The sequence below is a fragment of the Callorhinchus milii genome, unplaced genomic scaffold (assembly GCF_018977255.1).
Source record: "Callorhinchus milii isolate IMCB2004 unplaced genomic scaffold, IMCB_Cmil_1.0 Scaffold18, whole genome shotgun sequence".
NCBI lineage: Eukaryota > Metazoa > Chordata > Chondrichthyes > Chimaeriformes > Callorhinchidae > Callorhinchus > Callorhinchus milii.
Genome location: NW_024704759.1, coordinates 1,052,786 through 1,069,175, shown reverse-complemented (window position 1 = coordinate 1,069,175; position 16,390 = coordinate 1,052,786). Strand labels below are relative to the sequence as shown.

Here is a 16,390-nt window from a genome sequence, read left to right as displayed (position 1 = left end):
CCCTGCCACCCCCCCCCCCAATGTAACATCGTAACTTTGTACGAACAATGTTTAAATACTGTATACTGTTTTTCAGTGAATTTTTCCAATGGTCAATAGTGAGAGATATCAGGGTTAGGAAGCAATCAGCCATGAAGTGAATGTCCCAACGAATTAGAGGATTGTTGGCCAGGACACTGGCAGAAACTCTTTTCCGTTTCGCAAACACTTACCTGGCTCAATATGATCTTCGTCCTCATCAAGTTCTTTGCTCTGAGAAAAATAAAACATAAGTTGGTTTGTCTCTACATGTCTCTCTGGAACACTCTTCCTCTATCCCTCCACCTTGTCCCTGCCTTCCCCATCTTCAGATCACGCCTGAAGACCTTCCTCTTCAACTGTGCCTACTGTCACTAACCCCAGGCTCAGCGTCGTGCTCTGCCACTGTCAAGCGCTCTGGGATGCTACATAAATGCAAATGGTTGTTATTGTTTGTGTGTGTCACTCGCTGTGTGATTTGAAAAATATTGGATCGTAATTTTGTTACTCGTAAACATATTTGTTTCCTTACTTTCAGAACAGAGTTGAATTATTAGGCCAGGATCATTTCAGTAATTGAAATGATCAGTGAGGCTTTGATTATAGTTTGCAAAGTCAGGTTTATTCATATATCTCGCCCACAAAATATACAGTAAATCCACTTTACAGTATATTCTGTGAAGAGCTTTGAGACTTCTTGAAGACGTGATAAGGCGCAAGTAATCAAATGCAAAGATTATATTATGTTATACCTTATTGTGAAGCTCCTCTAGCGAGGCATAGTACTTTGACCACCAGTCAAGCTCGTCCAACTCCAGTTTCTCCTCAATTTCTTCCGGCTCTTCCTTCAGGATTGTTGGCTTTTTCAAGGGAAGATTCTTCATTGGCAACTGGAAGGGAAGAAAGTGAGGCCTCGGTCAAATCATGCGGAAAAGATCCAGCTCATTCAGAACTCTGCCGCCCGCATACTGACCCGGACCAAACTCCGTACCCACATCTCACCAGTTCTGGCCAGGTTCCACTGGCTCCCCATCACCGAACCGATCAACTTCAAGATCCTCACACTCATGTTCAACTCCCTTCACTCTCTGGCACCTCCCTACCTCTCCGACCGCCTCACTCCCCAATCCACCGCTCGCCTGGCAATGGCCTTCTGCTCGTCCCTCGCAACCTCCACCTCACCATCGAAGGTCGCGCTTTCAGCCACTACACCCCAAAACTCTTCCTCGATCCCTCTGCCTTGCCCGCTCTCTCCCCTTTTTCAAGTCCCACCTGAAAATCTTTCTCTTCGACCATGCTTATAGCCACCTCCCCACCCTCACCGGCTTGGAGTCTGGCTCCACCACTGTTAAGCGATCTGAGACGCTGCCCTGTGTGGAGGGTGCAAGTAGTTATTGTTGAATTTTATTTTTCTCCCCTGTTCGCCCACAAATATACAGTTGATTCACTTTACAGTGTGTTCTGTGAAGCACTTTGGGACGTCCTCCCGACATGAAAAGCGCTATATCAAATGCAAGGATTATTATTATTATTATTACTCCTTTAACACACTCCACCCAGGGCCTGATCCTCTTCTGGGGCTGAAATTCTACGTGGGTTTAGCCTTTAACTATTGTCTAAATGTTTCAGATTATACAGAATTTGGAAGATTCTTAAATTCAGTTATAAATTTCAGGTCCTGTTAACATCTTAAGGCTGGCAATGCAGACCTCTAATGTCCACACAAAGACTAACCTCTCTGACAATGCTAAAGTCTCCAGTCTCTCTCAGGTTAACACTTCTTTGCTCCTGAAATTGTCTTAACTCCCCAAATGACACTGATTGACAAGAGGAGCCTTGCTTGGTAACATGAACTACTCAGCTGTTGGCTCTTGAACCTCATCAGAATTTAGTCAGTCCACACTTACCTTGAGAATATCAAGTGTTTTTTTCTTATTGTCGGAGCTAGTCGCCGCCTGGTCAACAGTTATTTTAGTTTCAATTTTACCTTCGGAATTGGTGACTGGACTTGACAACTTCTTTTCTGGAATGTAGAAGGGAGAATCTGGTGAGAGCGTGCACCAATCACAAGATTACCGGAGAGGTTCATATGAAAATATTTCTTAGGTCAGGGTATCAAGGGATATGGAGCAAGGACGGGTAATTGGAGTTGAGGTACACATCAGCCATGATCTTACAGAATGGCGGAACAAGCTCAAGGGCTTACTCCTGTTGCTATGTTCCTAGAAGACCTTTCTGCCCATTTGATCTCATCCTTCCAGAATCACTCTGACAATCTTCTCTTTGCAGTGACAAGCTATTTCTTTGACAGATTTAGCCGATGAGATCAAGAACACCAATCCGAGAGAAGACTAAGAATATATTAGGCACATTGGAATGTGCAAGGCCATAAAAAAATCACCACTATCCACCTCATGTTCAAACACTATCTCTCCCCATCCCTCATTCCCCATTCTGCTAATCCCCATCTAATTACGGCTAAACTATACATCTTCACTGCCTCCGTGGGCAAATTGTTCAACATGCTACCCATCCTCTGTACATAGTAGTCGTATCTTGACAGTCCATTCTCCTGAGAATGGGCCTTCCAGTCCATTCACCCACCACCTGAACATCTACTGGGTGGGGGGGTGGGGGGGGGCATTTAAACAATCCTTCACTAATGTTCGACACCATATAAAAAGCAGTGCCCACTTTCTGCTTACTCTTGGATATATGCTTAACCTCTTCAGATTCTGTCTTCTCTTCCAACTCCCCTGGGGAGAATTTCAGGAGGCTGGTGACGGTGTGGGAGCCCACGAGGACAACACGGCCAAACGCCCGGCGCTCCATCACAAAAATGCTCAGCGGAGGGTGAAGGTAGGGATCCTCCGGCAGCTCCTGAGAAACCAGCAGTTTAATGGTTAACAACAGCAAAAATTATAATTTAGTCACTCAATCTCAGTGTTTGTGGGACGCTGCTGTGTGCAATTGGCTGCCACCATTCTCTCACAAAATACAGTCAATTCACTTTACAGTATATTCTGTGAAGCACTTTGAGACGTCGCAAAGACATGATAAGGCACTGTATCAAATGCAAGCACAAACTTCACGTTACTTGTGAAGTGCTTTTGGATATTTTGGTACCATGACACACTAGAAAAAGNTTTTTTCTGCTTACCACTTCAAAATATTTCACCAGCACATCGAAGTTGGGATTTTCCTTGTAATTTGTGATGACTTCAGATTCCACTTTCTGACTTGCACATTCCACTGTCACTTGAGGTTGTTCAACTTCGAAAAGGTTTATTCGTTTCAGGTCCCGAAGGCCCCAGAAGAGAACCTAGAAAAGAACAAAGAGTTTATATAATGTCTCGGGTTGCTCTGTGGAGGAATTAAATAATTAAATAATTCTTGCATTTGATATACCGTCTTATCAAATCTTCGAGATGTCTCACAGCGCTTCATAGAATAATAATAATAATAATCCTTGCATTTGATATAGCGCTTTTCACGTCGGGAGGACGTCCCAAAGCGCTTCACAGAATAGACTGTAAAGTGAATTGACTGTATATTTTGTGGGCGAAACACGGCAGCCAATTGCGCACAGCAGCGTCCAATAAATAGTCGTGGTTGAGTGACCAAATTATTATTATTATATTTATTTGAAGGGATTATTTCCCCAGGAAAAGCGATCCGCCAATCGACTAACAGCCGGGTTCCTACTTACTGTTGGTAAACAGAGGCATGTGGAGTAAGGAAACTTGCATATAGTTTTGCCCTGTCGGGAATCGAACCTTTGAACTTCGGGGAGTGCTCTAACCACTGAACTACAGTACTCCCCATAACCTGATTCTGACTAAAGACAAGGGTGATAATACGTTATTCACAAACTGGAGGTTTGCAAATAGATTTGCTTTTAAATTCAATAAAATAAATTGGGGAAAAAACAGAAAGAAGTTCTGCAGTTGCCGGCAAAGGCTGTTTAGCGCCTGGTGTTTTGTTGGGAGTTTTGGGGCCTTTCCTCAGCCGAGAAGTAGCTCAAAGGCAAAGTGCTGGATAGAATCACAGTGTCAGCGCGGGGCTGCCCAATCAGTGAACTTCCAACCCCAGTGATGCCAATGAACAAAATCAATGAACAATTTTTCATCCAAACCTCAGCCCACTATAGTATATATATATATATATATATATATATGTATATATACAAGCTTACCTCAATCCTGAACTTCTTCAGTTTGGGACGAATTGCTTTGGGAACAATGAACCGGTCCTTCTGAACATCAAGAAATTCTGGTTCTTTGGACTCCACATCGTCAGGGAGAGAAGGCTAAACACGAACCGATCATTAGCCACAAAGTTAAGTAAATCACTGTCTTTTACTAAGTACCCATTTCTCACAGTATCTGCTTTCAACAGTTCACACACAGAGATTTGTACAACGCAGTCAATTTATATATAAATAGCCATGAAGTGATATATATATGTGTTTAAGATGTATAATCTTTGCATTTCAAGTCACTGAAATGTCTTGAAGTACTTCACAGGATTTAGTGTGAAGTGTAGTGATTTGGGGTATTGATTAATATATCTGGGGAATTGTTGGCCAGAATACTGGGAGAAATTCCATTCCTATTTTTGAATAGTCACAGGATCTTTAACATCCACCTGAATAGGCAGACAAAACCTTGCTTTAACATTTCACCCCTGAAGGATAGCACCTCCAAAAATACATCATTCCCATCCAGCTCTGTGAAATGTGTTGATATGTCCTCCCATTGTGAAAGGTGTTATTTAAGTAGAAGAAGTATTGTTATTGTTACTGACTTGGAGCATCAGTCTAGACTGTGAGTTCCAGACCCAACACGGTGGCTAGAACTCACAACAATTTGCCCTTCAGTAGGATATCGTCTTGGTGGTTCACAAGGATTGGACACTGAGCAAGGGGATGGGGGAGTGGGTGGGCATAGTAGTATGAAGTAGGATTTGAGGCATGTTTTGAAGACAGAAAGAGAGGGAGAGAGAGAGACAGAGCGTTACGGAGGGCTTAAGTGGTCAAGAGGTCACTGATTTAGAGATAAGAAGACTGCTATGTACTAAGTCAGACTGTTAGTTACTGTGTAAGTCAGAAGTGGACTGTTATTGATATATTATTGCTAAAGAATATTATTGATATATAATGATAAAATGAATAAGAATAATGTGATATGTGTTACCTCACCAAACCCACTGTAATCCAGTTCTATCAGTTCAAAAGCAGCCAGGAGTTCGCCAGCTGCAGCTCGCCCCTTGTAAATGTCATGAAATTTCAGTGAAGGTCTCACGTAAGCTTCATCCTGCAGCTTGATGCAGGGAGCAGCAAACGCACGGCCCAGGAACTCAGGTCCTCCCTGCAATTAACAATGAAGAAACACATCAATGCTCGTTGGCAGCTCCAGATCCCTAATGACAGGTTTGGGGCTGAATATGAATTCCGGACAATGCTTTCTCTCTTTCTCTGCAGACCTTTCACATTTTAAACGTTTACTGTGAAACTTAGCAAGAAGCCTGAGATTTTCATTCCCAGCAACTTGAAGAAAACTTTAGCGTTTACTGATGAAGAAGGGTTAAAATGGCCGTTTGCGAGGCCTGGTCTAAAAATCTTTTTGTAAAATACATGAACGAGGTTTTGGAAGACCTTTAGATCTCTGGTCTGTGATAAAACACGAAACTTACAAAGCTGTCATAGTCAAAGATGTTAATGATGATGATGGGAGGGTCGTTCTTCAGGTCGGCCTTGCTCCCCTCTATCAAGATTTGGTCGAAGATCAGCATCTCGCTCCACGTTGGTGAGAGGGTTTCCTCCAGGTGCTGAGAGGCAAGAATTGGGAGACAGAAATGAATTCTTTACAAGAACATAATGAATGAAACATAGGGACGGATATTCAGGTCAACTCTATCTTTCTCCAACAGAATGAAGCGCTCGCTGGTCAAGTGATATGTTGAAGATTCTCACCTTGGTGGATTGGCATTGGGATGAAAACACAACTCTTGCGAAAGGATCTGACAGCCCGTTATCATCAGCAGCAAGGATCCCTCTGGCCTGGTAGATGTGAGCTCTCAGCTGGAAGTAGCTGTTGTCTGAGACAAGGATGGAGCAAAGTAAAGACATTTAACAGTTGGAGCTGTCCTGGCTCCCTTATCTTTAAGAGTATTGACTGTATTTTTGTAGGCAACTATGTCAACGAGTGCTCTAACCACTGAGCTACAGAACAATATACATGTAACAGAAGAGCAGAGATGAAGAGCAAATGTCATTCCTTACAGTCACTGGTTAGTTTGATCGGTGGCAATGTCAGAGGCATATTGGTGGATTCCTCATACACTGGGATGAACTCCTGAGGCAGGCTGCTGATGTTGTTTTTGACATACTTCGTTATGCCCAGCCACATGTAAATCTCCAGCTTGGCAAAAATCTCTCCAATCGGTGCTCCAGGAACCTATGAGAAAGCAATAAGCCCACATCAAGACTCAATGGCCCATTCTAGTCAGTTTCTCTCTCTCTCTGATTATAGAACGATTGATCAGTAGAAACAGTTTCTTTCAAATAACAAAACTCATCCTTTCGATCAACTTCTACAGGTTTTGATCTTCAGCAGAATATTATTCAAGTGCCTTGGGACGTCCTCCCAAAGTGAAAGACGCCACGTAAATGTCAATGTGTATTGTACTTACCTTCAGATAGACGGACTGAATTTTCCCACAGTCTTTTCCTTTCTCCTCCTCCACAATGGAGTACAGGATCTGCCGAGCAGGAATACGGGTGTACGCCACACGTTTCCCGTTGCTCAACATCCAGATGAATACATCAGCGATCGGAGGTTGAGGCTGGAGAAATGGAAGGAAAAATGATCGAGTACTGCACAGCTCATCGTCACTTCATTTGTAATTAATCGCGATCTATAGAGTGCTTCTCAGACCTTTCTCTTACTTGAAAGGCACTGTACAGTTTTTTCATGTTGATACTGAATTCAATTACAAACGCAGGAGATATCTGCACTGTGGATGTGAAAACAGTCTAGGTACCACATTTTCGGTACATATGATTTCCACACGGTATACGTATGTATACATGTGGCCTCTAATGATCTCTGTGTATTTGTGTGTATGTGTTTCTCTCTAACACTGTGTTTAGTTGGACTGAATCTTTGCCCCAACACTCGGGAAAAATCTTGTACTTGGTAACATCACACAAGCAATATGCACAAATTAATAATAATAATCTTTGCATTTAATATAGCGCCTTATCATTGTGACATCTCAAAGCACTTCATATAATATACTGTAAAGTAAATTGATTGTATATTTTGTTGATGAAACACGGCAGCCAATTACGCACTGTAATTTTCCCTGACATTGTGCCCAATACAGCGTCCACTGTACCATCCCTCTACCCTCGTGAATAACACTGAGTCAGTTCAAGGAAATCGCAGTCAGAAATACTCAAGCCAGTCTCACCTCCTCGACCCGAGATTTAATTTTCTTCAGCACTTTCCTGGCCTCATTCAGCTGCTCCTTTACATTCTTGTTTAACGTTTTACTGATCCTCAGCGCCTGCTTCCCATAGGCAAGCTGGTAATGAGAAACATAGAGGCCTGAGTTACCACTGCCGGAGTGATCATCGTAACCTGAAACCTTTATTAACCATTCAACAACAACTCACATTTATACAGCGCCCCTCACGCAGGGTAGCGACCCAGAGTCACATTTACTGCCTCCCTCACAGCAAACACCAGAGAATTGAGTACACAAACCCTTGCCGTTTTTATACCATGGTGCCACACAACTTTGTCAATCTCACTTGTTTAGGTGCATCCTTGGATGTCAATGCTTGCAAATGGAACCCATTCCAGCCTCTAAGTATTTGTATCCTTAGAAGCAATACTCCTAGCATTATTCCTACTGTTTTTATACACATCACCATGCTTAAGAGTATTCAAACCAAGCTGAGAATTCCATGCATCCCACCTACACATGGAAATCCCAGAGATAGATTGTTAGAATGGAATGCACACTCTTCTCCCTGAAGTGACACATCCTTCTTACCTAATTCCAGAAAATATTAGGCGCAGGTTGGCAAGAGCTAAGGCTTGGTTTATATTGTATCCATCATGTAATGGGCTGTCAATCACTTACGCTATTAAACTTCAGGGAATTATTTCGGCTTCTGTCCAGGTTGTTTGGTTTAGACAGGGTTTTCTTCTCAGCGAGGATATGGTACTGCCTGCCATCGAGACAGAGAGAGAGGGGTGGGGAGTGGGGGGTGGGGGGGAGAGAGAAAGAGAGAGAGTGGTTGGGGGAGAAAGAGAGAGACGGAGAGAAAGAACATGTTTGTTACTGATCAGCTTTACATACAACCTCAGTTCTCCCAGGTGTTCCCGGGAGCTGAACTGCTGCCTTCCGCATTGTAATTTCTATGATTCTTTGAAAACTGGACCTGCGGTCAGTGGCTTCTGGTTAACAGGACACTGACTACACTGAGTTATTTTTTGTTTCAGTAAAAGCTGGGTGTGCAGTAGCAGATCAGCAAGTCCAACCCAGCAAGACCTGTTCACAGTCACCATTCCTGGGAATATTGCTGGGGGATGAGTCCATCTCAGCAACTTGGGTGTGATACTTCTTTTCATCTAAAATACACAACATCCGCCTGGCAGCCTCATCCTCCTGCCTCGTCACCCACCATCACCCCCTCTCCGTCCACTTCACCCTCCCCATCATCAGCTCCTATCATGACTCCCATCCTACATTCCTTCCTCCCCATCTCTCCCTCCTCCCTCTCACCCACCATCCCCTCAATGAAACCCACCTCCTGCTGCCTCGACCCCCTCCCCACCAACTTGCTGGTCACCCAGCTCCCCTCCTCTGCCCACTATTGACTGACGTCATCAACCAGTCCCTCTCCTCTGGATCAGTCCCTTCCCCTGAAAGTCACAAACGACATTCTCTCTATCTGTGACCAGGCTCCCTCTGCCTCCTTGTCCTCCTGGACCTCTCCACCGTGTTCGACAAAGTCGATTACACCATCCTCCTCCACCGCCTTTCCTCTGTTATCCACCTCAGTGGGACCGCACTCGCCCGGTTCGAGTCCTACCTCACAAACCGCCAGCAGTACATCTGCAAACGGCTTCTCCTCCCACTCTCACCCGGTTACCTGTGGGGTACCCCAAGGATCCATCCTTGGCCCCTCCTCTTTCTGATCTACATGCTCCCTCTTGGGGATGTCATCCACAGACATGGGGTACACTTCCACATGTATACCGACGACACCCAACTCTATTTTTCCACCTCACATTGTGACCCCCAGTCCCGTGATGTTCTGTCAGACCTCAGGAGCTGGATGAGCGCAAATTTCCTTCAGCTGAACGTTGACAAGACGGAAGCCATACTCTTTGGCTCCCATCAACATCAAAAATCTCACGGCTCTCACCTCCTCCACCTACCCGACCTCCCCCTAAAACTCTACGAACCGGTACACAACCTAAACGTCAGGTTCGACCCCCAATTATCCTTCCTCCCCCACATTCGGTCCCTCACTAGCACCGCCTTCTTCCACCTCCGACGCATCACCCATCTCCGCCAATACCTCTCTCCGAAAGCCACTGAAACCCTGGTCCAGGCCTTTGTCACCTCCCGGCTGGACTACTCTAACGCCCTCCTCGCCGGCCTCCCCTCCACTGCCATCCATAAAATTCAGATCATTCAAAACTCTGCTGCCCGTATTCTCACCCGCACCAAACCCCGCTCCCCGATCCCCCCAGTCCTGGCCAGACTACACTGGCTGCCTGTCCCATAGAGGATCGACTTCAATATCCTCACCCTTGTATTCAAGTCCCTGCACTCCTCTGCACCCCCCGACCTCTCTGACCTCCTCTCTCCTCAGCACAGTACCCATTGCCTTCGTTCCTCCAGGTCTGCCCTCCTCCTTGTCCCCCGAGTCCTCCGCTCCACCCTCGGCGGCCGTGCCTTCAGCTTCTAGGTCCCGAGGCTATGGAACTCCCTTCCTCACTCCCTTTGCCTTGCGCTCTCTCTTCCTATTTTCAGGTCTCTGCTGAAGACCTTTCTTTTCAACCGCGCCTTTGGTTACCTTCTTCCCCCTCCCCACCGGCTCGGCCCAGGGATCCGTTACTGTGAAGCGCTTTGAGACGCCGTCCGGCGTGGAGGGCACTATATAAATCCAAGTTGTTGTTGTTGTTGATAAACAGATGCTAATAATGATAATAATAATAATCCTTACATTTGATACAGCGCCTCATCACGTCTTCAAGATGTCTCAAAGCGCTTCACAGGATACACTGTAAAGTGAATTAATTGACTGTATGTTTTGTGGGCAAAACAGATGGCCGAACTGAGCCCATTATTTGGGTTGTGCCCACGACTTGTAGATTGCAGAAATGCAAGTCTACTACCAGTAGGAATTGGACAGAAAATGGAGGGAGATCGAGGGAGGGAAAACTCATTCAAACATAAGAAGGTCCTTTTTTTTGAAAATAAAATTTGAGGTTGTGGACACAACCAACCTGCAGCCGGCGACAAATCCCTCCAAAACACTTTTAAGTAACTCCTGCGCCTCCGACTTGGGTCTCTTCAGTAAGTGTTCCACCTCATCCAGACCATCCTCCTGCAGACAGGGAACAAAACCAGGTTTCACTAAACCCGTCATTCAGCACGGATTTTAATGACCCATTTTAACTTTTGATGATTCGCACACCACATATTGCATTCTCTCTCTCTCTCCATCCCTCACTCCACACTGCATTTCACAACCACCACATTGATTTACAGCCATTGCCTCAAACATTTTCACACAGATTGGATCAAGACTCAGAGACAGATATTGTATACACTAACCAGTCTCTCTGCTATTTTTGCCAGGATATTGGAGTTGTACAGACGCCAGGTATAGTCCTCCCAGGAGCTCCACACATACACACATGGCTTCTCGTACAGAAAGGGAATACAGCTGTAACACCTGCGAGAAAAGCACAGCTCGTCAAGGAACTGACCGGGAACATAAAAATAAGCTGTACTTTCAACAGACAGGCTAGAACATCAAACCATTTTAAGACGCTTCAACATTAATTACTTTCAAATGTAGCTGATGTGAGTTCTGCTTATGACAGGAACCTAATAAAATTCTGTGTGTGTCTGTCTGCGTGTGAACGTATGTGTGTCTGTGCGTGTGTGTGAGAAAGAGACTGATCTCTTGTATTCAGTATTAAGTCATTTCATCCACAAAATACACAGTATATCCTGTGAAGCGCTTTGAGACGTCTCAGTGGCATGATAAGGTGCTATATCAAATTCAAGGATTATTATTAAAAATGACTGTAGGCAAACATGCACCCTTTGAACTTCTACGTGCTCTGAAACACTACCCTACATGAGGGGCGCTCTATAAATGCAAGATGTTGTTTCTTATTACCTCTCGAACTCAGTGCTTTCGGCTTTCTTGGGTGGAGTCACTGACTTGTACTTCAGAGGGGCGCTCACTTCCACGTTCTCCAGCTCATCCTCGGACTCCTGTGCCTCCAGCAAAGATTTTTTCTCCTCACTGTCCTCTGCCTTACCTTTCTTCTTTTTGCTCACAACCTCTACCAATTTGCCATAGTTACCTTCAAAAAAGAAAACGATTGTTCAGCTGTGAGGTGCTTCGAGATGTTTCTTAAATAAGAACAGAATTTGTTTAACCCCTAACTTCAACCTTGATTCCCATCAAGATCATGAGATTGGTGAGAGGCAAGATCACTTAGGTAGAGAGAATAAATAAACTGACACTGTTAAACTGAGGGATTCTTGTGTGCCTTTATTCCGAATTCAGTCCTGGTCGTTCACCAAGTCAAATTCTTACCTATAGACACTTCAAAGGTTAGAAGACGGGAACCCACACTGGGGTCAATCATGGTGGCTTCAAAAAATGATCCAAATAAAAGGAATTCTTCCTTTTGACCTGCCATCCCCTGCAGAAAAGGACACAGGATTAGTTCTCTGCTTTGAAGTATATGGAGGCATTGAGGGGTACATTTAGGGCTCTTTAGCCTTAAAAGAGACATCTCAGATGGAGCCTTTTGGACATATAAAAGGTGCCAAATGGTATTGAGAAACTAAACGTAGACCAAAGGTTTTAGTTACACCAACACAAATGTGCATTTATATAGCGCCCCTCACACAAGGAAGCATCCCAGAGCACAAGAAGTGGAGGACAACACTGAGCCTGGGGAGGGGAGGTGACTGTAGCAAGATCAAAGAGGAAGGTCTGAAGGAAAGGTAAGGACAGAGGGAGAGTGTTCAAGTGTTTTGAGGCGTATGGGCTGAAAGTGCCACCAATAGTGAAGCAGAGGGCACAAGGGACATGAAGGAGGCCGGAGCCAGTCGAGCGGAGGTAGCAAGACAAGAGAGCAAAGGGTCAGGATCATGATAATAAAATAATAATAATAATCCTTGCATTTGATATAGCATTTTTCACGTCTTCTAGACGTCTCAAAGAGCTTCACAGGATATACTGTAAAGTGAATTGACTGTATATTTGGGGCAAAATGCAGCAGCCAAATTGCACACAGCAGCATCCCACAAACAGTCATAGATTGAAGTGACCAATTTATTGNTTTTTTTTCTTGAGGGATTATTATTAGGCGTGAGAAACTAAATATAGCCAAAGGTTTTAGTTACACCAACACAAACGTGCATTTATATAGCGCCCCTCACACAGGGTAGCATCATCAGGAAGTTCATGACAGACACTAGGAATGGAAGGCAGACAAACAACCCAAACCTCTTCCTTTCCCACCAAACTGACCTCGGGGAGTGGGTGGATTTCCTCCACCTCCACCTCCACCACATTGGGCTGCTCTTGAGGGTTGCTCCCGTCCTCCTCCTCGTTCAGCGCATTCCTCTCCTCTTTTGCCTTGGACTTGGATTTCTTGCTCTTCTTTTTCTTGTTAAGGCGGCTGAAGGGGTTCTTATTCTTCTTCTTCTCCTCTGTCTTGCTCTGCACGGCCGAGATAGAGCTGAACACATCCACCGAGATGGCCATCAGGATGCGGCCCCTATAAAAGATGCCATCCCCCAGTCCTTCGTTCAGGTTCATGTGAGCATCCCGCAGGACAGAGTTCTGGGGTGACCCGTAGAGAGGCACCCAAGCTGGGCCAAACGTGGGGTGGAATCCCACTGAAAAATAAAGATATGTTTAACTTTTCTGGAGATGGAGGGTGCGCTGGTAGTGTCCAATCTGCAACATTCCTTATTGGATTTGGGGATTTACGATTGACAAATAAAATGGCTTCCAATATTCGTGTGAACTGGTAGCATTAATTAACCCAGGGAATCGGACTTGCCAATGACGCAAGTTAAACCCCACTGATCTGGGTCAAAGAGTCTGACAAACTGACACCATCTCATAGTATTGTACTCATAAGCTTTCAAACCAAAGTAAGGGGTAAAGTTCATAGCTCACAGCAAGAGTCGACAAGGCGTAATAAACAAAGTATATGGGAAATGAGAAGGAATTGGGATTAGAGAAGATAGCTATGCAATTGAAAGGGAGAAGATAAAACCAACCACCTGGAGCTCACCGTTTTTGCCACAGTCTGATATCTGCTCCAGGTTGATGAAGTGAGTTGCTATAGCAACGTCGTTAATGTTGGCATCATCGATGACCTGAATTTTGATTCGCCGAGCATAGGAAGGGAACATTTCGATGAAAGAGATTTGCTCGTTCCAGATGGGCGTGGTTGTGTTATTCTCTACTGACGTCTCCCCCTGGTGAAGAAAAGCAAGCGAGCATCATAACAACAACTTGCATTTATACAGCGCCCTTCGCGCAGGGTACCCTCCTGGAGCGCTTAATAGAAATGATAGCACAGAGGGAGAATATTCAGCCTGTTGTGTCTAAGTGCTGCTGGCACCCCCAATGGAAGTATCCATTATTACCACTGCCATGAAGTACAAATTCAGGATGGCAGAAAGCATTATACTAACGTTAGTGGAATGCAATGGAGGAAAGTGCTCACTCCCAAGCCTGTCAATTAACAAATCAGTTTGGATATTAGTTTTCATCCAGTCGATAACTGGTCTTTAATTAAGGAATACAATTGTTTAGGCATACCACAACTCTCCCACATGCACTTTATAGCAATGATCTGATGAAAGTTCTGCGTTGTTCCTCACCTGCTGTCCTGCAAATGTGACCTGCACATAGGGATCAATGAAAATCTTGTTCTCTCCTATAATTTTGGAAAAACTCCCCATGATTCCAGAGTTCATGTTGGGAAGATCCTCTGCTTTGTAAATCCGAATGTAGAACTTTGCCCAGGGTCTCTCGATTTCCTTAGGCAGTCGCTTGGGAAGCAAGAGATTCCTGGAGAGCAACAGTGTGAATGCAAGTGAATGCAACATTAAAGCTCATGGGCACCTCCCAGCAAAATACTTTCTACAAAGTCAACAGAAAACTGCAACAATCAAATTTTTAATTTTTAAAAATGTGGTCACTCAATCCACAACTGTTTGTGGGATACTGCTGTGCGCAATTGATTGCTACATTTCATCCACAAAATACACAGTTAATCCACTTTACCGAATATTCTGTGAAGCGCTTTGAGACGTCTCAACAACGTGATAAGGTGCTATATCAAATGCAAGGATTATTATTATTATTATAGGACCAAAGCTCTAGTTATCCCAAATGCAATTCAAACTAAGCTATCTTGTTTTTTTGTGAGACATTCTGGCATAAAAAGGTTCTGGATCATATGCAGTGTGTATGGGTGTGGGTGAGTGTGTGGTTGAATGGATAAGTGTAGGATTGATCCCAATGGTGTTACCGTCCACCACATGGTCAAACAACATTACAACACTTACACACTGAGCTCCTGTAGAAGCCACCAATTTCAGGAGAGTAGGGGACAAAGTAATGGGGGTGGAGAGGGGAAAACATGATTTGATGCGATCAATCCAAAAATCCATTCACTTTTCCTGTGTCTTTTCCAACTTACTTTTCAATGTCTTCATTCTCATCAGAGAGGAGGCTGGACACTGCCCTCTGTGTGTCTCCTTTGCTCATCACAGCAATAGAGCACTTCACAAAGCCTTTGATCCCGGCTTTGGTGTCTTTTGGATCGGTCAGTGTGGCCCATTTCTGAAAGAACCTGTGATCTGAAAAGCAGGGAAGAACATTTTAATTTATCATTATCTGCCAGTGAGATTCTTCATTGTCAAAGAAAATAGTAAAGCGTGATGAATGGCAACAATTAACGAGAGACCTGGGTTCTGTTCCCAGCAGGGCGAAGCGTTGGGTAAGCTTCCTTACTCCTCACACCTCTGTTTACCTACCAGTAAGTAAGAACCCAGTTGTTGGTCGATTGTCGGATCGCTTTCAAGGGGTTAATAATCCCTCAAAAAAAATACTAACTTGGTCGCTCAATCCATGACTGTTTGTGGGACGCTGCTGTGCACAATTAGCTGCCACGTTTCGCCTACAAATTTACAGTCAATTCATTGTACAGTATATTCTGTGAAGCCCTTTGAAATGTCTAAAAGACGTGAAAAGCACTATATCAAATGCAAGGATTATTATTTATTATGATAATTATAGTGAACCTGAGTTTGATCAGCATCACACCAGAACATCTCAAAAACCTGATTTGTTACTTTGAACTGTAGTGACTGTTTTACAGGCTAGTGCAGCAGCTGATCTGCACTAGCAATGCCCATCTGTGTAAAGAAATACTTCCTAGCCAATACCTATCTACAATTGTTCTTCACTCCCCTCTTGTTCCGCTGTCTCTGTCAATCCCCTTTGTGCACCTCTGGAAGGTCCCCTCTGAGACCTCTTTTTGTTGCTCTCCTCTGCAATATCTCTGGGGCCTAGACAGCCCTTATATTGCAGCAACCAGAGCTGGTCTGTACAGATGAAACAATCTGGGCTCATCTAATCTGCCGATACAGCATACAACCTACCTGGTTTATGGCCACTCACACTGTGTGGACATCGTGCTTGGTTTAAAAAGTAAAACTAAATAAGGAGCATGGTTACCAGGCTGATCATGAACTGTCCCAGCATCGATCTTGAATGTTCCTATCTGGGTTCCAGTGAATGGGATTCTTTTCGTGTGAACCACCTGAGGAGAAGTTAGAATGAGGAATTGTCAACCTTGTTCCCTTCCTTGGGTTAAATGTTCGATGTTGAACAACAGATGTAGAGTATAGGAATCAAAGTTTATTGCAAAGTATAGCTGACCAGTGTACACAATTGTAAGGGTAGCATCAGGATTCTCTAACTGTTCTGCCCCCACAATTACTGGGAACTTCCTTCCTATATACTATACTAATTTATTACAAAAACCTGAGAACCTAATGATCT

General features: G+C 44.3%; 1 protein-coding gene across 1 annotated transcript in view; it reads right to left on the bottom strand.

Annotated features, from left to right (window-relative positions):
- The window catches only part of fer1l4 (fer-1 like family member 4), a 42,761-nt gene that overhangs the window by 12,044 nt on the left and 14,327 nt on the right, over positions 1-16,390 (bottom strand). The window contains exons 11-32 of the mRNA XM_007909310.2: positions 16,064-16,148; positions 15,024-15,183; positions 14,200-14,389; positions 13,605-13,791; positions 12,830-13,200; positions 11,885-11,993; positions 11,459-11,648; positions 10,885-11,005; positions 10,554-10,654; positions 8,173-8,260; positions 7,495-7,608; positions 6,712-6,864; positions 6,302-6,476; positions 5,993-6,117; positions 5,713-5,847; positions 5,214-5,387; positions 4,214-4,327; positions 3,179-3,340; positions 2,724-2,898; positions 1,926-2,041; positions 771-908; positions 213-252 (exon numbers count right to left, since the gene is read on the bottom strand). Of these exons, the coding sequence (XP_007907501.1) occupies positions 213-252; positions 771-908; positions 1,926-2,041; positions 2,724-2,898; positions 3,179-3,340; positions 4,214-4,327; positions 5,214-5,387; positions 5,713-5,847; positions 5,993-6,117; positions 6,302-6,476; positions 6,712-6,864; positions 7,495-7,608; positions 8,173-8,260; positions 10,554-10,654; positions 10,885-11,005; positions 11,459-11,648; positions 11,885-11,993; positions 12,830-13,200; positions 13,605-13,791; positions 14,200-14,389; positions 15,024-15,183; positions 16,064-16,148 (3,223 nt within the window). The remainder of the gene's footprint in view (positions 1-212; positions 253-770; positions 909-1,925; positions 2,042-2,723; positions 2,899-3,178; positions 3,341-4,213; positions 4,328-5,213; positions 5,388-5,712; positions 5,848-5,992; positions 6,118-6,301; positions 6,477-6,711; positions 6,865-7,494; positions 7,609-8,172; positions 8,261-10,553; positions 10,655-10,884; positions 11,006-11,458; positions 11,649-11,884; positions 11,994-12,829; positions 13,201-13,604; positions 13,792-14,199; positions 14,390-15,023; positions 15,184-16,063; positions 16,149-16,390) is intronic.